General features: G+C 38.2%; 1 protein-coding gene across 1 annotated transcript in view; it reads left to right on the top strand.

The window, feature by feature from the left end:
- The window catches only part of Epg5 (ectopic P-granules autophagy protein 5), a 1,526,775-nt gene that overhangs the window by 601,464 nt on the left and 900,146 nt on the right, over nucleotides 1-25,165 (top strand). The window contains exon 23 of the mRNA XM_090380318.1: nucleotides 6,557-6,714. Coding sequence (XP_090236444.1) covers nucleotides 6,557-6,714 — 158 coding nt within the window. The remainder of the gene's footprint in view (nucleotides 1-6,556; nucleotides 6,715-25,165) is intronic.

The raw sequence follows: 25,165 nt of genomic DNA, 5'->3' as shown, positions 1-25,165 counted from the left end.
GGTGGCAGTGACCACAGTGTGCTGATGTCGGAGTTACTTAAAGATGTAACTGCTATTAGGGGTAAAGGCAAGAGTTTTTTCTTTTGTAAAGGTGACTGCAGTGGTCCCAGGTAGTTTTTAAATTCTATACAATGGCATCAACCAATGCTGTTGCCAACAGCAATTTCAAAATGGGAAGCATTCAAGGAGGTAATCTTGGAATGGAAGCTAGTAGGCTTTTTGTCCCAAATAAGAAATACTCTTAAAGGTTTAGGCCGAAATGGCAGATGAACTAATGAGAGTCATGGTAGAGAAGAAAAATGCATGGGATGCATATAAATTGTCAGGTGACACAGAAAACTATGGCAGATGCAAGCTACTCTGTAATCAAATCAAAAAGGAGGTTAGGCAAGCGAAGGCAGATTATAAGAAATCTTTGGCAAAGGAAGTGAAAAAAAACAGCAAAGATTACTTTAATTTTGTAAACTCTACAAGGAAGGAAATGAATCAGATTGGTCTACTTGATATTGACAGTTCAATTGTTGATGAACCTGCTGAGGTAGCTGACAAACTGAATGAATATTTTGCATCTATGTTCACACATGAGGAAGTCTGTAGGGATATGGAAATGGAAGCCAGAAGCTTATCAAACTCTAGAACGGAGTTAATTGACTTTGTAATAACTGAGAGCAAAATGGAGGAGAAGGAAGTAAGCAAACACTTAACCATGATTATGAGAGCTTCCTTGGATGGACTGGAGATGAGCAAATGTGTCCCCAATTCACAAAGTGGGGGGATCAAAGGGTGACACGAATAATTACAGACCTGTTAGTTTAACTTCCGTTCCAGGAGAAACCGATACTGAGAAAACCCATGCTCTAGATAACACCAGTCATCTAGAGATGACTGGAGTAATAGTACAGACACAGCATGGGTTTGTTAATTGGAAGTGCTGTCTGACCAATTTGATTGAATAAAATGATGTGGTCATAAAGGAACTGGGTGCAAATTAATATAATAATTTTAATATCATATACTTGGATCTTAGGAAGGCTTTTATACTGTTGCACATAGAAGACTGCTTAACAAATTAGAGCAGTGTGTCATTAGAGACAAATTGCTGTTGACAGAGAAGACAGAGAGTGGTAATCAATGGACATTGTTCTTCGTGGACTAATATTATTAGTGGAGTCCCTCAGGGTTCAGTGTTGGGTCCATTGTTGTTTCCTGTATTTATAAATGATATTGATGATGATATATCAGGCTTAATGTCCAAGTTTGCAGACGATACGAAGTTTGGCAGGGTTGTTAATGACAGTACACTGCTGCAACAGGATCTAGAAAAGTTGAGCAGATGGGCTGAGAAGTGGCAAATGAAGTTTAACATTGATACATGTAAAGTACTACATATGAGAAGCAGTAATCGCAGAGTAACGTATCAACTCTGTGGTACCACACTGTCATTGGTAGAGAATGAAAAGGACCTGGGGGTAATTGTTCAGGCAGATTTGAAGTTTTCTGAGCAGTGCAGACGGTCTGCAAGAGTAGCTCATGGTGTCTTGTCAATGATATACAGGAATTTTTTTTGCGTGCAAAAGGAGGGGATTATCCCTTTGTAGAAGGCAGTGGTCAGGCTACACCTTGAGTACTGTATACAGGTCTTCATTTTAGGAAGGATGATAAGTGAATGGAACAAAGGGTTGCTCTTACGAAGAAAGACTTAAGTTTTGCAAATTACAGTGTCTGAAAACTAGACAGCTGCAAGGTGATCTGATTGAAGCATATAAGGCCTTGAATGGTTTGAGCATGCTCATTGGTGATGGGGTTCTTCCTCTTGTCCAGATTAATTGCCTGAGGGGACATTAATTCAAATTGAGGAAAGATAGTTGTAGAAAAGATGTGTGTAATTTGCCTTTAGCCAGCGGTTGGTAGATTTCTGGAACAAACTTCCATCTGTCATTGTAGAAGTGGATTGCGTAAATAAATTCAAGGCAGAACTAGACATACATTTGGACCGAATGGATGGGTAAAATGGGAAGGGTTTTTTTTTTTTTTTTCTTTTTCTTTTGGGCTGATACCAGCTTGCTTTCTGGCATCTTATGCTAATGCTAAGTTATACCATAGTCTCATAGCCAACTTCCTACACCTTTCCTCATTCTGGGAGATTTAAATGGTCATCACACACTGTGGGGTAACAACCACATTGATCAAAGAGGAAATCTTATAGAACAGTATTGCAGTAGACTTGTCCAACTGTTCAGCAGCCATGTATCCTACTTTAAAGTGGACAATGAACAATGTGCACTGAACAATCCACTGCATTGTGTCTATTTACCCATAATAATTGAATTAATAAACAAATCCTCTTATTTTACTAAAATTCCTTGGTGGCTCACTTATAAAGCAGATTAGCATTCCTTTAAAAAACTAGCTAAATTTGATCCAGAAATAATCCAAGAATCCCCAACTCATGAAGCAGTTTAGTATTACGTGCAGCAGAAAAAACCATCCCAATATTACTTCAGGGGCTCACATCTGGTGAGTATGGGCTTGGCACATATCCAGGGTCGTGAGCTGGATATCATCATTCTTCTCTTTCTTGGTGATTCCATTCTACTTCTCTCTCTCTCTCGCTCTCGCTCTCTCTCAGGGTAACTTGAAATTTTTTTTTTTTTTTTTTACTTTTGGCTGGCGCAGCATAATCCTTAGGCTTCCTTGCACCATATGGCTAATAGTAATAATAAAATATCCTCGTAAAAATTGCCAATAGATCCAAAAATCAGATGAAGTGATGAATGCACTGCAGCTGAAAAAGGAGCAAAGACTCTAATTCCTTTCGCTGCAGTCTAACTTCAGCTAATCTTATCCATTATAAATGTTCCAGAGAAAAAGCAAGGTACGCTAGATGCCGTAATAAAAAAACAGCTTGGATCCACTTTAGTAATCAAGAAGAAACCCCTTACACATAGAATTTGGAAAATAATCAGAAAAATGAGTGGTAAATATTAGACGACTCCTCTGCCTATCATGTAATGTTGGGGGGGCAGAAAATTTCTGACCCTTCTCAAATTGCCAATATCTTAGAGGAAACTTTTGCCCAAACATCAGCAACAGAAAGTTACACACCAACCTTCAGAAGATTTAAAACAAATACAGAAAAAATAAAATTATACTTATTGTCAGAAGGAGATGAACAATGCAACTTACCGTTTACTCTCCTCAAATTGTATAGAATTCTGTCAACATCTAGACCCAGAGCTGTAGGACCAGATGATGTTCACTATTTGATGATACAGGAACTAAGTGCTGAATCATTGCAGTTATTCCTCGATCTGGTCAATAGACTTTACCTAGAAGATACATTCCCTAAACAATGGCATCATGGCACAGTCCTTGCCTTCCTTAAACCAGGTAGAGACCCATCAAACCCCACTTCCTATAGACCCATTGCCTTGACCAGTTGCCTTTGCAGAATTCTTGAGGAGAAGGTAAACCATTGACTGATGGTCAGATCAATACTAGATATACCAGTAAGACTTGAACTCCATTTGAAATGCATTCCTTAGATTGGAACATCATATAATGGTATGCTTTGAACATCATGTAATGGTATAATGGTATCAGTAAGGCTTACGATTCCACATGGAAGCATGGAATACTCTGCGAATTATATCACCATGTACTTCAGGGTCATCTGCCGATTTTCATACAGAACTTCCTGTATAAACGCACATTTCAGGTTTGATTTAAAACTTCGTTATCCCAGGTATCCTTTGAAGAAGAAGAGTCCACCGAGGATCTGTACTCAGTGCTACACTTTTTATAATTGCAATAAACTCCACTGCTAAACAACTTCCAAATACTATTGATACAGCACTATTTGTAGATGACCTTAGCATTACATGTCATGCACACCGGGGTTTGAGCCCGTGACCACCAAATACGGAGGATGCGGAAAGATCAGGGAATGACCACCACATATCCCTGGAGCAATGTGCCTTAGTTGCTAATGCTCCTAAAAACCAAATAACAAACAAACAAACATGTCATGCACAACATGAATACTATTGAGAGACAGTTACAAGGGGTAATATCTAAGATCATTTCACTGACACAAACTAATGTCTTTCAACTTTCTCATCAAAAATGGTTGTGCATCCATTTTTGCCACCAATATAAACTTCAACCACATCTGGAACTACAACTGAATGGCAAATCAATAGCAGCTCACCTCAGCATATGGTTCTTAGGAATCACATTAGATTATTTATAAACTTACCTCTTTAGAGCATATTTAAAGAACATCCTGTCAGCAAAAACTAAATATCATCCACATTCTCTTAGCAGCTAAGTGGCCATTGGTGCTGTTGCGGATTGACTTACCTTGTTACTGTTATGTAGAACCTTAATAAGATCAAAGCTTGACTATAGAGCACCAGTATATAGCTAAGCTAGACCTAGTGTCCTTCTCTGGCTTGAGCCTATCCATCATAGTGAAATATGCATTGCCCTAAGAGCATATTGCACGTCTCCAATACATAGTCTATATGCTGATCCACATGAATCTCTTCTCTCAATCAGAAGAAAACTTTATGCTATGTGTATAAAATGAGTACAGCAGGTTATACCAAAACCACCCTACTGTAACTAACCTTTTGTTGTGAGAATAAAACACCTATATAAGAACTTCATCTTACCTCAGACAATGTGGCAAATACCTTCTCACCCTCCCTTGCTCCTTGGATCATTACTCCATCTTCATGCAATTTGTATCTTCATAAATGGATTAAATCTACATTACATAGAGAATTTCTTGGAACTATACCATGCAGTAGCAGATCAGTTTCCAGCTTTGTCATAGTACATACTGATGGGTCAAAGAACAATGGCCACATTGGAATTGTCACAGAAAAGCCACGTGCTTACTGTATTTGATTACATTTGCCATTTTGAAAGTGAACTCTGTACTGATATTACAGATTATACTGCTGTTTGACATTTATTTTAAATTAAAAACCCCTCACTATTGCTCCTAAAGTTAATAAACCTCATTCAGAGAAAAGAACAACAACATTAAAGCTTAGTGACAAACTTGATATAATCCAAATTATTACATTTTAGGGTCACCTGGAAAGTTAATTCATATACCTGTGTGTGTTGTGTCTGTGAATTGCTTGTGTTCTCTGGTTGATTTGCCTGTTTTGTTGGGTGAAAAACCCCAGTTTCTGTTGGGGGGGTGGAAACCTTGCTATCTATGCTTGAGACTGACCAACTCAGTTAGGTAGTGAAAAAAAGCCCATAAAAGTTCCTGGCTACGATTGTATTCGAACCTGGGCCTTTTCCACCTATTGTTAGGAGGATGGAGATAATACAAATGCAGACTAAACTTATAATACAGAAATAAATAATAAAGGTGTAAAAGAGAAAATAGAATGGGGCATAAGTAGGAGTGTATTAATGGCAGAATATAACAATGGATCCTCAACATGTTTGTTTTTTTTGTGCAGTTAATAAAATTACATTTTTAATCTTTATTTCTTATTTAATCTCATTATTTCTGTATTAAATGTATTAAAAATAAAACTTTCTAGATAATGTAAAAATCGAAGTAATGCACCTCGAATCTCTGAAAGTTTACTGTATATTCTCTGCCGAACTTATAGCAATTTAGGTTGCACTGAAGTACATTGAGTCCTCCGATATTAAAAACAGCATAATTTTCTCAGATTCTTTAAGTGCACTTCAAGCCCTAAAAAACACCATGAACAAATAATCACTAGCTCTGACACACATGCACACATACATTGCTTAAATGCAGTTGTTGCCATTGTCTACTTTCTCTCTCTCGTCGGATCATGGAACAGTTGTGATCTAGATTGTCACCTTCAAGTTTACAAAGAAATTGTCACTTTCTGCTAGATCTTGGCTCATGTTGGCATAGAGTATAACTTATACTGCTCCTTACTGTCAAGATGTCCTGAAAGTGCTCCGTTGTTTACAGATTCATTATTAAAATAGCATATAGTAATTGCCAGTTTCAGCTGTGGCAAACTCAAATTAATAATGATTAACTTCTGCAGATAAAAAAAACAAAAAAAAACTGGAATTGTGTAGTCTCATTTCAGGCAAAGCAGCTGAGAAGACGTGATTCTGGCAAGACTCCACATTGGTCATTCCCATTCAGCTGATCTGTTTTTCTTATGGGAGTGAATGCTTCTCAGGGTTCATTTTGCCTATCTTTGTTAACGATCAAGGATATCCTCAACAGTCAAGTTTCCCAAAATCTCTTTATCAAACTTGTAGGAACCGTTAACCTTGTCACATTTTCTTGGTAGTGATGCAAATTCTGAAGTGATGCAAATTCTGATTTTATTATCTAAGATGCATAAATCTATCTAATCACCTCAGTATGGATGATTTAATTGCAGTTAAATCATGAATAGGCACAGTATGCCCCATACCAAAAAGAACCTTAAATACAACAACAACAAAGACAATACAGTTTACATCAGAAAATTGTTTTCCTTCAGATGTATGTTAATTTGCTTATTTATTTATTATTTTTTTTTTTGTACAGAATTTCTCAAACAGGCAGCATTGGCCCTCGCTTTTTTTCAGCTTATGCTACCAAAAATAAGCTGCGTGAAATGGAAGCTAAATTAGCTCAAATAGCAGATTTCCATTATGAGAAACATAACGAAAATTCTTTATTGTTGCAGAAAAGTTCAAATCCAGGTAAGTTATATTTGCTGGTTTACCTTAGGTTTTTCCCATTTTTAAAATATTTAAATAGTCATTTATATTCTTTGTCAGCATTATCTTGCATGATCATAAGATGATCATGATCATGATCATAAGATGATCTTGCATGATCATCTGAAACAAAGTATTCTTTGGACATTTTTCAGATACAAGTTTTTTTTTTTTTTTTTTTTGTCATCAGATTTTTATATGAATAGAAATTCTTAACATTTTTAAATAGTGGTTTGAATATGAGCTATTAATTTTAAGACCCGGATGCATTTTATTTAAAAAAGCAGATGGTTCACTATTGATTTACAACTTATTTACTGAATTGTCATATTTTGAGAGATCTTGTTGTAGACCAATACAATCATAAGACAGTGGGATAGATATGTATGCTAATACATCAGCAGAATGAAATTGTGGATATTCAAGAACTGTAATTAAAAATTCTGTTTCTTCTATCAGTTAGAGTAGAATAGATTCTGCATGTTTCAGGTCTGGAAAGTTTGGCCACAGATTTCAATATGAGAATATGCAATATTGAATTAATATCCAAACCTTACATATATATATATATATATATATATATGTGTGTGTGTGTGTGTGTGTAACCATAGAAATAAATTAGAATAGAATATAAAAATAATGCCAGCAGCAGCATGGCAAGACAAGAGCGAAAATGATCAAAATTAACATAACGATAAACCAACAGGGAGGGAAGAGAGGGGTAACAAGAGTAAATATTGCAGCAGAAACTCTCTAAGATAATTTTGAACATCCAAATGTAAGGATAATAAAATAGATTAAATAGAAATTTAAAGGCACCCCCCCCTCACTGGCACCAGGTCAAAATTTATGTGAAATATCACTAACATAGATGTAAACCACTACAATAAAATAAAACAAAAATAAACCAAAAATAGACTGACCATTATGCCCCATCTCAACAGAGGACCACAGGGCCAATAATGGTCAGGGAATCATTGCATTTCGATCGCTAGACAAATCGCCGCAAAGGCGAGTCGACCGAAAGATCAGTCTGCCACCTGATCCCCAGATCGAATCGACAATGCAGAGGACTTGAACAGTGGTGGTCTTGATGCAGTGAAAATTTAAAAAATAGAATGATACAAGCACTCCAGTGCAAAGCCACACTACTGACAAAAGTAATCTTAACCAAATTATATAGACAAGTAATGAACTATGGATGGACTATTGATTCCCTGACCATTATTGGCCTTGTGGTCCTCTGTTGAGATGGGTCTAAATGGACAGTCTATTTTTGGTTTATTTTTGTTTTATTTTATTGTAGTGGTTTACATCTCTCTTAGTGATATTTCACATAAATTTGGACCTGGTGCCCGTCAGAGGGGGGAAGCGCCATTAAATTTCTATTTAATTGGCTTTTGAAATTTAATCTATTTTATTATCCTTACATTTAGATGTTCTAAATTATCTTAGAGAGTTTCTGCTGCAATATTTACTCTTGTTACCCCTCTCTTCCCTCCCTGTTGGTTTATCGTTATGTTTAATTTTGGTTATTTTCGCTCTTGTCTTGCAATGCTGCTGGCATTATTTTTAATTCCTATTCTAATTTATTTCTATGGTTATATTTCGAGCATGATGTAGAGGAATATGTTTTTTGCTGCCTCTGATGTTTGCTGTACCTTTTTATTTTTATTATGAAAGATTCAGTTTCCAACTATTTTAAATGTTATTCAAATATATGTATAATTATACATATATATATATATATATATATATATATATATAACCATCCAAATAAATTAGAATAAGGATTAAAATAAAAATAAAAAATAAAAAATATTGCCAGCAGTATGGCATATTATTCGTCTATATAAACTGGTTAAGATTACTTTTGTCAGTAGTGTGGCTTTGCACTGGAGTGCTCGTATCTGTTCTATTTTTAATTTTCGCTGCATCAGGACCACCGCTGTTCAATTCCCCTGTATTGGCGGTTCGGGGGATCTGGTGGTAGACTGATCTTTCGATCGATTCTCCTTTGCGGCGATTTGTCTAGTGTTTGAAATGCAGCGATTCCCTGACCATTACTGACCTTGTGGTCCTCTGTCGAGATGGGGTGTAATGGTCAGTCTATTTTTAGTTTATTTTTGTTTTGGTTTATTGTAGTGGTTTACATCTCTGTTGGTGATATTTCACATAAATTTGGACCTGGTGCCCGTCAGAGGCTAATGGGGACGGGAGACAATTGTCATGTTGTTAAATGCAAAAATCTGCGCCACAGCGAGAGATGTGTGGGCCTGCACATTGTCGTAATGAAGGACCCAGTTTGTTGTGCTCCGCTGTTTCCTCCTGATGGCTTCCGTTAACTGCCTCAGGACATCACAGTAGAACTTTGCATTGACAGTCTGGCCAGGAGGGATGAATTCCTTATGGATAATTCCACCAATGTCCAAAAAACAGATACTTCACATTGCTTCTCACTTGTCGGGCTTTCTTCGGTTGGCGCTAAGATGGGCTCTTCTACTGGGTTGATTGGTTTCTGGGTCATACCCTATTCTCAGCTCTCATCACCAGTGACAACCACAGAAAGGAAGTTTTAATCACTCTTGGCCTGTTCTTGAAGATCTCTGCTAACTTCCTTACGATTCTGCTTTTGGTCTTCACTCAGTAACTGTGGCACAAAAGTGACCACAATCTTAATCTCATCTAAAAAAAAAAAAATCTATTTTTTGGCTATCCAAATAATTAAATTCATCTGCTATGCTGTGTCTTATGTCTGTTAATTGCGTGCATTCTATGGTCGATTTGTCTGTTTTGCCGGACAAAAAACCCCAATTTCTCGGGGAAATCCTTGCTATCTCTGCCTGAGACCAACTGACTCTTCCACAAAGTGAAAAAAGCCTATTTAAGTTCCTCGCGTCATCGACAGGATTCGAACTCAGGCCTTTTCCACCCGTTGTGGGGAGGACGTTGACAATAACAATGTGCTACCCGTGTAGACTGTTCAACTCATCTTACAAAATCCGCTGACACGTGTTGTATGATAGTCCTACAATGTTGTGGATGGTTTGTTTGCAGTCTTCACAGATTTCCACCCGAACTTTTGTGACATTTTCTGGGGTGGTGCTCGATGATGGACGCCCAGAGTGATCATTGTCATCAACCGACATCCGACTGTTTTTAAAATGGTTAAACTAGTAGTAGGTCTCCATCTGGCCTAAACCATTGTTACCAAGAGCTTGTTTCAACTTCTTATGGGATTCTGCTGCTCTATTGTTAAGAAGGAAACAAAACTTAATGCAAGCACGTTATTCTCTCACATCAGCCATTGCAAAAATTGCAAACTATGCGAAACACACTGCCAAAGAATTGTACATAAATATTCAATGACTCTCTTCAACCTGACGCCACGTGACACACTGATTTACAAAGGATGCTTGCAGTGTTACCTAGCGCCACAATTCTGTACTTGACGTAGTTCCCGTGCAATGTTCAAGGTGCTGACCTGTCAATTGTAATTACATTGGAAAAAATTCAGAATGCTTGCAAGGTAAAAGAGATAACCTGAAATTAAAGTAGATTAACATAAAAATAATAATGATAATAACGATGGGTCCTAGGTCTTTAACTACTTCTTCATACGGTCGGCAGCCAAAACCGTAGGTGCCACCACAATAATCAGGGTCTCTGTTTCTGTTATGATGTATACATGCGAAACGTATACATCATAGCTGACCCTAGCTTTCCTTTAACAAGATTTAATTGGCATTACTTTAGCTTTTTAACTCTTGCTTTTTTACTTTAGCTATTTTATATTTATCACTTATTTTATTTGTTTGAATTTTATTCCTTCCTCTTGGTCTCTGTCTGGTCAGCTGTGAGTATACGTTTTGCACATATACATCATAACAGAAACAGAGACCCTGCTTATTGTGGTGGCTCCTACGGTTTTGGCTGCCGACCCTATGAAGAGAAGTAGTTAAATCCCTAGGCTAAAACTTTAAGTACCATTATTATTATCACTATTATTTTAATATTAATCTAGTTTAATTTCATGTTATCTCTTTTAGCTTGCAGGCATTCTCAATTTTTTCCATGGTAATTACAATTGACAGGTCAGCACCCCTACCCAATACACTGCAAATAAACATTTGTCTGTATATACAGCAGACTCACGATTTACTGGGATTCGATTAACCAGGACAGTTCAAGACTTGAAAAAAAAAAAAAAAAAAAAAAAAAAATCAACCAGAAATCATAAAATTCAAGTAATAACCAGAATAGAGATAATGCACCTATTATCTTGACCCCTGCTGTCTTCACATCCGCCGCTCAAAAAAAAAAAAAAAAAAAAGAGGGAGAGAGAAGAAATGTTTAGTTTGTTTTAGTGGGTCGAGTCGATTCTTGTGTTCCGTTGCATAGCAAAAAGACAAATCTTGTTTCGTTATTTATGTGAGGGATGCCGGATTTTTTTTTTATAGTAAATATATATTTTTTTTGTTTAGAAATCATGAAAATGATGGGCAAGCACAAGAGTTGCGCTTTCAGTTAAACAAAAACTTGAAATTATTCAAAAGTTTGAAAATGGTGCATCCGTTAAATCTCTAAAGAACCATTATAATGTTGGTGACCAAACCATACGCGACATCATAAAAAATAAAGGGAAGCATCGTATTGAACACGCGGGTAGTGCATAGTAAGTTTTTTGTTTTTTTATCTATCGCCATACTTTTTATTTAAGTTGCTGAACATTTTTCGATCAGTAAGTCCCTGACTTACATAACTTCGTACTTGCGTAAATTTTTTTTCACACAATTTTTTTTTTTTGGATTGTAAAATTTAAAACAAACAAAAAAGATAAGGAATCAAGAAAGATGATCACGGCACACAGAAATTGCACAAGTGAGATACGGAGTAACAAGAAAAAAAAATAGGAAAGAGAAGAAATTTTTTTAAAAATTTATTTAAGTTTTTTTATATGACTAAAGATTTCAGTGAAGGAGACACACATTTTCCTATAATAACGCAAAACCCACATAATTCCAGTTATTGGTATTATCACAAATGCAGTAAGATCGAGTTTACTACCCGTTTATTGGGCACCACCCCTTATGAGGCGATCCTAAATTAGATAGACGAGGTCGACTCATTGAGAGCCTAATAGAGGCAGTAAACCTCACTATACTCAATACTGGCACACACACACACACACTCACGTTCAGCTCCCAAATGGGGGTGCCTCTGTAGCCAGGTGGGAAGGAGCAGCAGGGCGTAGCACACACTTCTTGATTAGACCAGGGTTCGAGCCCGTCACCACCAAATACGGAGGTTGCGGAAAGGTCAGGGAATGACCACCGCATATTTCCGGAGCAATATGGCCTTAGTTGCTAATGCTCCTAAAAACCAAATAACAACAGCTCCCAAATGGACATACCTCAGCCATAGATCTCTCCATTTGTTCTCCATTACTGGTCCTGACCATAGAGTAGTATGTTTTAAATGATCCAGTGGGTAGTGATCACTTCCCAATCGTATGCAGCCTATTAATAACATATGCTCCTCCAGCTCAACCCTGTAGAAAATGGAAATTTGCCCGGGTAAACTGGGCAAAATTGCGGTCATCAATATCTTTTGATGAGGAAAAAATCCATCTCCAGCCTATCAATAATGTGACAGAATACATCACGTCACATCTCCTAAATGTGGCTCAAGACACAATACCACTATCAAATCCCTCGGTTCGTAAGCATTATAATTATTGGTTGTTTGTTATTTTGGATTTTAGGAGCATTAGCAACTAAGGCCATATTGCTCCAGGATATGCGGTGGTCATTCCCTGACCTTTCCGCATCCTCCATATTTGGTGGTGACAGGCTCAAACCCCATAATTATTGGTGGAATGAGCAATGTGCAAGAGCCAAAAAAGCAAAAGATAAAGCTGGAATTTGTTTCGGCAATATCCAACAACACCCAAACTAATAAATTATAAGAAGTCAAAGGCAAAAGCCAGTTTCATACAAAGGCAAGCCAAGATAGAATCCTGGATCCGTTTTGCATCAAGCATTAACAAAAACACTGACACCAAAATAATATGGAAAAAAATTAGACAGCTTTCTGGTAAGTTTCCTACCATACCTTCACCAATTCTGTCCTATAATGGACAAGATCTATCTAGTACTTTAGATATCGCAAATGCTTTGGGCAACACATTTGCTGAAATCTCAGCAGCAGCAGCTTATCAAACAAACTGAATGAGTATTTTGCATCTACATTCACACACGAGGAGTTATTAAGGTTTGGAAATGGCAGAAGGTTATCAAATTGTAGCAGGATACTTAATGATTTTGTAATAACTGAGAGCAAAGTGGAGGAGAAATTGTTGAAGTTAAACATAAGAAAAGCACCTGTGGTGGATGGGATCTATCCAGTTATATTAAAGGAGGCGGCAAAGCAACTAAGCAAACCCTTAGCCATAATTATGAGAACATCCTTGAACTCAGGGGAGGTTCCCACGGACTGGAGATGTGCAAATGTATCCCCAATTCACAAAGGGTGATCGAAGGGTGACACGAGTAATTACAGACCAGTTAGTTTAACTTCTGTTCGGGTAGAATAATGGAGTCACTTGTTAAAGATGCATTGCAGGATCATCTAGACAAGACTGCAGCAATAATTCCGACCCAGCATGGGTTGGTTAAGGGAAAGTCTTGTCTGGCAAATTTAATAGGATATTATGATGTGGTTACAAAGGAACTGGATGCAAAAATAATTTTGATATCATATATTTGGATTTCAGGAAAGCTTCTGACACTGTTGCACATGAGACTATTGTACAAATTGGAGCAGAATGGTATTAAGGATAAGTTGCTACAATGGATAAAAGGATGGTTAAGTGGGAGAAGACAGAGGGTGGTAATCAATGGGTGCTGCTCTTCGTGGACTAATGTTATTAGTGGAGTCACACAGGGTTCGGTGTTGGGTCCACTGTTGTTTTGTATATTTATCAATGATATTGATGAAGGTATATCAGGCTTAGTATCGAAGTTTGCAGGTGATACAAAGGTTGGCAGGGTTGTTAATGACAGTAATGGCAGTGTGCTACTGCAACAGGATCTAGATAATTTGGGCAGATGGGCTAAGAAGTGGCAACTGAAGTTTAACCTTGACAAATGTAAAATACTGCATGTGGGTAGAAGTAACCCCAGAGAAACGTACCAACTGTGTGGTACTACACTTAAGGTGGTAGAAAATGAAAAAGACCTGGGAGCAATTGTGCAGGCAGATATGAAGTTTTCTGAGCAATGCAGACAGGCTGCCAGGGCAGGTCATGGGGTTTTGTCAATGATATATAGGAATTTTGCTAGCAGGGAAAAGGAAGTGATTATCCCTCTGTATAAGGCAATGGTCAGGCCATGCCTTCAGTACTGCGTACAGGTCTGGAGGCCTCATTTTAGGAAGGATGTAGATTTACTTGAGCGTGTACAGAGAAGGGCAACAAGATTGGTGAGGGGAATGAAGGGATCCTCTTACCAAGAGAGGCTTAAGTTCTGCAAATTGCAGTGGCTGGAGACTAGGCACCTGCGCGGTGATCTGATTGAGGTGTATAAGGCCTTGAATGGGTTGAGCACGCTGAATTTTGATGTGATCCTTCCACTTGTTCAGATTACAAACTTAAGGGGGCATAAATTCAAATTAAGAAAAGACAGATGTAGAATAAATGTGTGGAAATTTGCCTTTAGCCAGTGGGTGGTTAATTGCTGGAACGAACTTCCATCTGACGTTGTGGAAGTTGATAGGTTGAAAAGATTTAAGGAGGAACTGGACAGGTATTTGGAGGGAATGGTGTGTTTTTTTTTTTTTTTTTTTTTGTCTGATCATACACATTTGCATCACATACCACCACTACTACTACTACTACCTTTCCAGAGAATTAAAAACATTGCAGAACAGCACTCTATTAACTTCCAGACTGCCCTCCTTCTGCCTTATAACAAACCCCTACAATATTCCGGACTCTTGCCTGCTATCGGAACAGCCCACAATGGTGCTGCTGGACCAGATGGAATCTATTACATCATGCTGCAACACCTTGATGACAGAGCTTTGCGTCTCCTGCTCTTTTACAATCGTATTTTTCTAGAAAATGTCTATCCAACTTCTTGGCATCATTCTACTGTTTTGGCATTTCTAAAACCTGGAAAAAATCCAACCAATCCCCATAGCTATAGACCAATATCCCTCTCAAGCTGCCTCAGCAAAATTCTAGAAAAAATTGTCCACTGTAGACTCGTCTGGATAATTGATTCAGAACAGTTAATGAGCACTAGTCAGTATGGCTGTCGTCAAAACAGGTCATGCCTAGACCTTATGGTTAAGGCTGAATTTGCCATTCGTAATGCTTTTATTAAGCATAGACATCTAGTAATGATTTCCATAGATGTAGAGAAGGCTTTTGACACCTGGTGGCATGGCATACTAAGAGATCTTTACTCTCTTGGTGTGTGGGGCAACCTTCCTATATTTATAAAGTATTTTCTACCCACTAGATCGTTTCAAGTTTGATACCAACATGCCCTCTCTGCAACTTTCATTCAGGAAGAAGGTGTTCCACAGGGATCAGTACTGAGTGCCACTCTTTTCGCCCTAAGAATAGATTGTATCACTAAACTTCCAAATACTGTAGAAACTTACCTTTATGCAGATGACCTTTCCATCTCCTGTCATTCCCAAAATATGAGATCTATGGAACGACAGCTTCAGATATCATTAAATGAAATACAGCAATGGGCCAGCCTTAACGGCTATAGGCTTTCGCAGCAAAAAACAGTTGCTATCCATTTTTGTAGACAACGCAAATTTCATCTGGATCCTTAACTTCACATCTCTAATATTTCCATCCCAGTCACTAGTAACATTAGATTTCTAGGTTTAATCATGGACAACAAGCTAAGTTGTAACAGTTGGCACTAATGATATTAAGAGTAGGAGACCGGAGGAATTACTTAGCAAGTACAGGTCACTGTTGAAAAAAAGCCGTGAATTAGGGTTGAACTTGAAAGTGTCTGCAATTCTGCCCAGACACGATAGGAGGGAGTATATGATGAGAGCCTTGTCGATCAATTCGGCCCTGGAGGGATTGTGCAAGGCTCAAGGGGTAGAATTTTTTTCAGCCTGGACTGTACTTGTTAACAGGAGAGATTGCTTCTACAGGGATGGGATACACTTAAATAGAAAGGGTGCAAGAATTTTTGCTGATGCTGTCGAGGCAGTGTTAGGTGGGTCGGAAAACTGCTAGTTGGGGGGGATACAAGGACTAATAGATTAACAGTAGCCACTGGCAGAGGTGGAAGTGATTCTTGCCCTGCTTCTATTCAAATGAGCAGAAGTCTGAAAAACAAGATGCAGGATATTTCAGAGACTGCTGGTAGTCATTGCGTTACAAGTAAACACATGGGTTGTGTTAGGGTAGCTAAGAATAGAAACAGGTGCATGTATACCTGCGTGTACACCAATGCTAGGAGTTTGGTAAATAAATTTGATGAATTTGAGGTATTGCTCAAAACATCAAAGGCAGATATTGTTGGGATATCAGAGACGTGGTGTCACACAGATATAAGTAATGCGGAACTGGAATTTGGGGAATACAATGTATATAGAAAGGATAGACAGGACAGGAGGGGAGGAGGGGTTATGCTATTAATTAAGAAACACATAAAGTCAAAGGAAGTGAAGCCAGTTGACATCGATGGACAGGGCAGTGTCGAGTCAGTTTGGTGTGACATAAGCATAGGGAAATCAAAATTGAGAGTAGTAGTGTGCTATAGGCCTAATGACTCTGATGAGTATAATAATATATTGTACAGGGAAATAGAGTGGGCCAGTAAATCAGAGAGTCTTATAATGGGGGATTTTAATATCCCAGGTATTGACTGGAATTTGTGGGTTGGTCACTCGCACACTAGCAAGGCTTTTGTGGATTTATTGGATGATTGTTTTCTACATCAGCATGTTCGTGAGGCAACAAGAGGGAGCAGTACTCTTGATCTGATTATCAGTAGTGATTCTTCATGCATTAAGAACCTGCAGATAAATGAACCACTAGGTGGCAGTGATCACAGTGTGTTGAAGTGGGATTTACTCAAGGAGGTAACTACCATCAGAGGTAAAGGGAAGGGTTTTTGTTTTCGTAAAGGCGACTATGATGGTCTGAGACAGTATTTAAATTCTATACAGTGGGACCAACTGATGATGTTACCAACAGCAAACTCAAAATGGGAAGCATTCGAGGAACTAATCTTGGTGGCTACCAGGCTTTACATACCAACTAAGAAATATTGTTCAAGGTTTAGGCCTAAATGGTTGTCAGATGGACTAATGAGACATGTGGCAGAGAAGAAAAATGCATGGAATACATACAAATTAATGGGTGACATGGAAGCCTATGATAGATATAAGTTGGTCTGTAACCAAGTCACAAAGGAGATTAGGCAGGCAAAGGCAGACTACGAAAAATCCTTGGCAAAGGATGCAAAGAAAAACAGAAAGGAGTTCTTTACATACTTGAACTCGAGAAGGAAAGGGATGAATCAGATTGGTCCACTGGATATTGATGGTTCAACAGTTGAGGATCCTGCTGAGGTGGCTAACAATCTAAACGAGTATTTTGCATCTACATTCACGCATGAGGAGTTATTCAGGAAGGAGAATGATGTAGGTAAAGTAAACATTGGCAGTGAGCTGGATGATTTTGTAATAACTGAGAGGAAAGTGGAGGAGAGATTGTTGAGGATAAACATAAAAAAGGCACCTGGGGTGGATGGGATCTATCCAGTTATATTAAAGGAGGCAGCAAAGGAAGTATGCAAACCCCTAGCCATAATTATGAGAGCTTCTTTGGACTCAGGGGAGGTACCCATAGACTGGAGATGTCAAATGTAACCCCAATTCACAAAGGAGGATCAAAGGCTGACACAAGTAATTATAGACCTGTTAGTTTAACTTCTGTTCCAGGTAAATTAATGGAGGCACTGGTTCAAGAAGCACTGCAGGATCATCTAGACAAGAATTCAGTTATAGCTCAGACGCAGCATGGTTTTGTTAAGGGCAGGTCTTGCCTGACCAATTTGATTGGATACTATGATGTAGTCACAAAAGAACTGGATGCAGGGAATAACTTTGATATTATATATTTGGATCTTAGAAAGGCTTTTGATACTGTTGCACATGGAAGACTGCTGCACAAATTGGAGCAGTGTGGCATTGGAGGCAAATTGCTGCTATGGATAAGGGGATGGTTGAGTGGCAGAAGACAGAGAGTGGTAATCAATGGACACTGCTCAACGTGGACTAATGTTATTAGTGGAGTTCCTCAGGGTTCAGTGTTGGGTCCGTTGTTGTTTTCGGTGTTTATGAATGATATTTATGATGGGATATCAAGTTTAATGTCTAAGTTTGCAGGTGATACGAAGGTTGGCAGGGTCGTTAAGGACACTACTGACGCTATGCTGCTGCAACAGGATCTGGAAAGGTTGAACAGATGGGCTGAGAGGTGGCAAATGAAGTTTAACATTGACAAATGTAAAGTACTACATATGGGTAACAGTAACCCCAGAGCAATGTATCAACTCTGCGGTACTACACTGACAGTGGTGGAGAATGAAAAGGACCTGGGGGTAATTGTGCAGGCAGATATGAAGTTCTCTGAGCAGTGCAGACGAGCTGCAAGAGTAGCTCATGGTGTCTTGTCAATGATATACAGGAATTTTTCTAGCAGGGATAAGGAGGTGATTATTCCCTTGTATAAGGCAATGGTTAGGCCACATCTTGAGTACTGTATACAGGTCTGGAGGCCTCATTTCAAGAAGGATGTAGAGCTGCTGGAACGGGTACAGAGAAGGGCAACAAGATTAGTAAATGGAATAAAGGGTTGCTCTTACGAAGAAAGGCTTAAGTTTTGCAAATTACAGAGTCTGGAGACTAGGCACCGGCGAGGTGATCTGATAGAGGTGTATAAGGCTTTGAATGGTTTGAGCATGCTCAATGCCAATGGGATTCTTCATATTTCTCAGAATAATCACCTCAGAGGGCATAAATTCAAATTGAGGAAGGACGGATGTCGGATAGATGTGCGGAAATTTGCCTTTGGCCAGCGGGTGGTTGGTTGGTGGAACCGACTTCCATCACTTGTTGTTGAAGTTGATAGCCTAAACAAATTTAAAGCTCAACTGGACAGGTATTTCGAACGAACGGAGGGGTGAAATGGGAGAGGGTTTTTTTTTTTTTTTGGCTGATGCTGAATAAGCTTGCTTTCTTGCATCATATGCCTCTACTAATGCTAATGCTAATTTCTTAGAGCACATTAAAAAAGTGCGTACTGCCTGCTTAAAAAAGATAAAGATACTCAGAATTTTATCTGTACAAACGTGGGGTGCAGATCGTACCTCCCTTCTTTGATTATACAGGGTATTAATCAGATCCCATCTTGATTATGGAGCTCCTATTTATGACTCTGCCAGAAAGAGCGCATTACGCTGGCTTGATCCAGTTCAACACAGTGCACTGAGGATTGCACTTGGTACATTCAGAACATTGCCAGCACATAGCCTTTACATTGATGCTCACGAGCCGCCACTATCTTTATGTAGGAAATTTCTATTGCTGAAGTATTCTGTCAAGATACAAAGTTGTGCCTCACATCCCATTCAGCCATATCTTTTCAATCCACCATTAGAAAATCTGTACAGAAATAAACCTAGCATAGTAAAACCAGCTGGTCATCGCCTTTTAGAACTACTGCAGGTTTGGAATATATCCATCCATTCCGTACAAGTAGCCACTTGTACTCAACCACCATGGGTTCAACCTCCTATACCGACCTGTGACACTTACCTCTGTCAGTGGGGAAAGAATATTTTGCAATCATCAAATATCAGACAAGTTCATTCTGTTCACACTCAAAAATATATTGATTTTTTACCAATATACACGGATGGCTCTAAATCCAATTCAAAAGTTGGAGCAGCTGCAGTGTTTCCGAATACAATTGTATCAGCAGCCCTTCCTTCTGAATTCAGTATCTTTTCAGCTGAATTATTCACAATTAAACTAGCTTTAAAAAATCTCTCTCCTGACTGCTCTTTAAAATCATTAATTTACACAGATTCCCTCAGCTCAGTCAAGGCTTTGTGTGCAATTCCTCAAATAAATTTCACCGTTATAAATGAAATTAGAAAATTATTACTAAAGATTAAAGAACGCCACCAACTGGTCACCTGCTGGATACCAGCACATTCTGGTATTTTAGGCAATGGACAGGCTGATAAAGCTGCAAAAAACACAACCAGCTTAGATATTCCTGTTCTAGCTTAAATATCCCTGTTCTAGCCTCAGACTGTGCACTAATGATTCATGAAGCATGCCTATCAGAATTTACAGCACTATGGCATTCCAAAACGAATAATAAACTCTTTCAGATTAAACAGGTTCTGAAAATCTGGCTCTCCAGTGTCCGGACATAAAGACGAGAAGAAGTAATTCTTTCAAGAGCAAGAATAGGTCATACTGACCTGACCCGCCTTCATTTACACACAGGAGATGATCCACCACAGTGTCCACATTGCTATATAAATATGACTGTTAACCACATTCTCATTGACTGCCCCTGTTATAAACAGGACAGAATTTATACCCTGCAATCACTGGTTGCCCTTCAACAACCAATAACCCTAGAGAATTTGATTGGCGACAAGGCCAATATATCTGAATTTTCCGTTTTCTGAAGCAAACTAGAATTTTTAATCTTTTCTGATTAAGGACATTTCAGACAGTACGATTCTTTCTCTTTTCCTTTAATATAAACGAATAGGCGCATTATAACCAAAGTAGCTTATGCGACATCATCATCATCATCATCATCAGCCATTTTCAATCCACTGCAGGATGAAGGCCTCTCCAGCAACTTTCCAGTTCCTTCTGTTTTGAGCACTGGCCATCCATTTACTACTCAAAAACTCATGAATTTCATCTATCCATCTCCGCTTTTTGTCTTCCAGGTTTTCTTCTAGCTCCTCTTGGGTACCATTCTATTATTTTCTTAGTCCATCTGTCATCATGTCTTCGAGCTATGTGTCCTGCCCAAGACCATTTTAGTTCTTTAGTTTTGATAAGAATGTCCTTTACTTGAGTTTGCTGCCTAATCCATGTGTTTCTCTTCTCATCTAACAGTCTGATTCCCAATATAATTCGTTCCATTCTTCGCTGTGTAGTTCTTAGCTTCTCTTCCATTCTTTTGGTGAGTGCCCAAGTTTCACTTCCATAAGTCATGGTGGGGAGTATACATTGATTCTTTATTTTACGTTTCAGACAGACTGGGATATTGCTCTTCAGTATGTGACTATATTTCCTGAATGCTATCCATCCAAAATTTATTCTTCTCTTGACTTCCAGCCATTTATCATTATTACAGCTAATAACTTGTCCCAGATAAGTATATGACTCCACCTTTTCAATTACTGCTCCTTCAATCATTATTTCCCTTTCCGTGGCATACTTGTTCATCATTACTTTTGTTTTAGCCATATTCATCTTTAGTCCAAAATCCTTGCTAACTGTGCATAACTGATTAAGATTTTCCTCTAATTCTTTGGGATCGTGGCTTATGACCACAATGTCATCTGCAAATCGTAAATGGTTTAGGTACTCTCCATTCACATTGACTCCTTTCTGCGACCAGTCTAATCTTCTGAAAGCTTCCTCAAGGGCAGCAGTAAACAGCTTCGGAGATATTGTGTCTCCTTGTCGAACTCCTTTCTCGATTTTAAATTTCCTACTGTCTTTGTCTAGTCTAATAAAGGATGTAGCACTCTCATATATTTTCTTCAAAAAATAATATATGGAGTATCTATGCCTTGTCTTTCCAGTGCCCAAAACTTGCCTTATGATGTATGGAGTCAAATGCCTTTTCATAATCCACAAATGCCAGGCATAATGGTGTTTTATATTCATTTGCTTTCTCCATTAGCTGTGATATTACGTGAAGGTGATCCATAGTTGAGAATCCTGTCCTAAAGCCAGCTTGCTCTTTCGGTTGATTCTCATCAAGTATTCTTTCTAACCTGTTAGTAATGACCCTTGTGAACAACTTGTAGATATGGGATAACAAGCTAATTGAGCTATAATTTCCAATTTCTGATTTATCTCCTTTCTTATGCAGCAAAACTATGATTGCATTATTCCACTGCTTAGGCATCACACCTTTTCTAATGCACTTTGTGAAGAGCCTTGCCAGTTTTTGTGTTATGTCTCTTCCTCCCAATTTTAACAACTCTACAGTAACTTCATCTTCCCCCGGGGCTTTCCGATTCTTCATTTTCTTCAATGCATGTTCTACCTCATCAGGAAGAATATCGGGTATGTCGTATGTGTTGCTACTTTGCAATCCATCTTCCCCACTGCTGGTATCATTCCCTCGCTCCTTGTATAATTCTCTATAGTAGTCTTCTGCTATTTGAATTATGCCTTCTCTGCTGTTTATAAGTACACCATCGCTATTCTTCAGTTTCAGTATCATTTGTCTTTCTGTATTACAGCTCATGGCTGCTGATTTAAATCCTTTGTTTTCCCTTAATGCTTGTTCTACTTTTCTTGTGTTAAATCTTCTTATGTCCTCTCTGAGTCTCTTTCTAATGGCTTTGCATAACTCAGTATACTCAATTTTCTCCCTGTCAGTGTTTTTCTTGCTCTTCATTTGTCGTCTTTGGTTCATCATGACAAGTGTTTCTTGACTAATTTTTTCTTCTTTGGATTTCTGTTTCCCTATAGGTTTCTTGGGCTTTATCACTTTCAGAAAGTTGTAATATTCCTCGTCGATATCTTGGTCCTGAGCAGTCTGCAGAAGCTCAAACTTGTTCTTAAGTTCCAGTACATACTGCTTTTTCTCCTTCTCTGTTATTTCAAAGACCTTTGTATTATTTACTCGAGTCAGTTTTTTCCTTTCCTTTCCTACATCTATATCAAGTGTACATCTTACCATTCTGTGATCACTTCCAACATTTACCTTATTCAGGATGGTAACATCATTCACAATATATCTTCTGTTAGCGAGGATGAAGTCGATTTCATTAGTTGTTAATCCATTTGGACTCTTCCATGTCCACTTTCTGTTCACCCTTTTCTTGAAAAAAGTGTTCTTTACTGACATTCCTTGAGATTCTGCAAATTCCACAAGTCTTTCACCTCTTTTATTTCTTTCACCAATTCCAAAATTTCCTGTAGTTCCTCTTTCTGCGCTGTTTTGCCTTTTTCCAACCTTAGCATTGAAGTCCACCATAATAATAGTGTAGTGGGTTTTCTGCTCATCTAGAAGACTCTCAATTTCAGTGTACATTTCTTCAACCTCTTCATCATCATGGCTCGATGTTGGTGCATAAATCATTATAATCTTTAGCTTGTACCTCTTAGAAATCTTGAGTATTAGTCTTGACACCCTTGGTGATGTACTTTTGAATTCCAAAATGTTGTTTTTAAAATCTTTATGGACCAGAAACCCAACTCCACCTTCACTCCTTTCACTGTTTCCATTGGTGTACAGCAGATTTCCACTTGATAAACTTATAAGTGATTCATTTCTTCTTCTTGTTTCAGCCAAACCGATGATATTCCAATTCACATTTTCTAATTCCTTTTCCAGCTCTAATATCCTGTCTTCACCGATGAGTGATCGTACGTTATAACTGGCCAAGTTCAATTTCTGTGCATGGCAGCCTGGTCGTACCCAGGGATTCTTAGCACCCTCTGCTTCCACTCTGATCCTCTCGCTGCCGTAAGAGGGAGAGTGAAAGCTGCTGGGGACTGAGGGCCATTTGTATTGTTGTGCTCTCATTGCTGGAGGGTTTGGTCTTTTCCTCTTCACGCTGACCAGGCGTCTTGAAGAGAACCACTCTACACGTTCGTTGCCACCTAAGTGACATCACAGGGCTTACCATCGAGAAGGTGTGCATGAGTGGATTTTAGGGAGGCAGGCCAACCGGACTTCTCCTAAATCTTCTGTTATAGAGAGATATTGGATCCATCAATGTTTTAGGCTGAGTGTCTGATAACACACAGGATACCTGTTCCCCTCTAAGCTTATGCGCCATGATACCCCAACAACAACAACTACCCGTTTATAATTAGATGCACTAACAGAAAAGCCCAGCAACCCAGAAAGTGCAAATTGTTTTATGGTAGTGACTGCCAGAAATGTGCTTTAGTAAATTGTGAGCTCATGTGGGGTGATAATAGTGAGTTTTCCCCTTAACCCTGTGAAGTTCTTTACAGAAAATTTCATTTTGACCGTTATCATGGGGACTAAGAGAATAAGTGGCAGTGCTAAATCTACCAACAAAAGGAAAGCGATCAATTTGGATCAGAAAATTAAAATAATAAAGATGTATGAAAATGGCCCAAACATTAACAAGTATTGTGCCGAATTCAGATTTATCAATAATAATTAGTAGCAATATGTTATTATTCATTACCAAGTTATGCAAAACTCAACTTACATAAGAAGTCCTAGAACGTGTGTGTGTGTTGCATATGTCAGGGACTTCTGTATTTTTGGATTAACCGGGAAATTGATTATCCGGGATTTGTTTTTTACTATCTATCCCAAAAAATCGAGTCTACTTGTGTGTGTGTGTATATGTATATATATATATATATATATAGACAAATTTTATATTAAATATTAAATAAAATCAAAACTAATGCCAGTAGAATGGCAAAACTGTTGAGCAAAAATAATAAATTAAACGTAATAATTAAATCAACAGGAAAGGAGAAGAAAAGGTAACAACACTAAAAATTGTAGCAGAAACTCTCCAAATAATTTAGAAAATCCAATTAAAAATCATAAAAATCCATTTAATTTTAGTGCCAATTTCATAGAAATTTAAATTTAATGGCACACCCCTTATAAGGTGCCAGTTCCAAATTGTGTGAAATATCACGAATAGAGACTATAGTAACTACAAAAAATAAAACTAAATTAACAAAAATAGACCAACCATTAGCCCCCATATGGACAGAGGACCACAAGACCAATAATGGTCAGAGAATTGCTGCATTTCAGTCGTTAGACAAATTAGTGCAACGGCGAACCAATTGAAGGATCAGTCCACCATTCAATCCCCCGATTGAACTGCCAGCGCAGAGGATTTCAATAAAGGATGGTGAACTGATCATTCAATCGATTCACCGTTGCGGCGATTTGTCTACCAATTGAAATTCAGCAAATCCCTAACCATTATTGGTCTTGTGGTCTTCTGTCGATATGGGGCATAATGGTCAGTCTATTTTTGTTAATTTGGTTTTATTTATTGTAGTTAGTATAGTCTCTATTTGTGATATTTCACATAATTTGAAACTGTCACCTTACAAGGGGGGGGGGGGGGCTGTTAAATTTAAATTTTTATGT

Source organism: Mastigoproctus giganteus, chromosome 8 (genome assembly GCF_048544385.1).
Source record: "Mastigoproctus giganteus isolate SK-2022 chromosome 8, ASM4854438v1, whole genome shotgun sequence".
In the NCBI taxonomy this organism is placed as follows: domain Eukaryota; kingdom Metazoa; phylum Arthropoda; class Arachnida; order Uropygi; family Thelyphonidae; genus Mastigoproctus; species Mastigoproctus giganteus.
The sequence above is the reverse complement of the archived record's forward strand: the minus strand, read 5'-3'. Positions and strand labels throughout refer to the sequence as shown.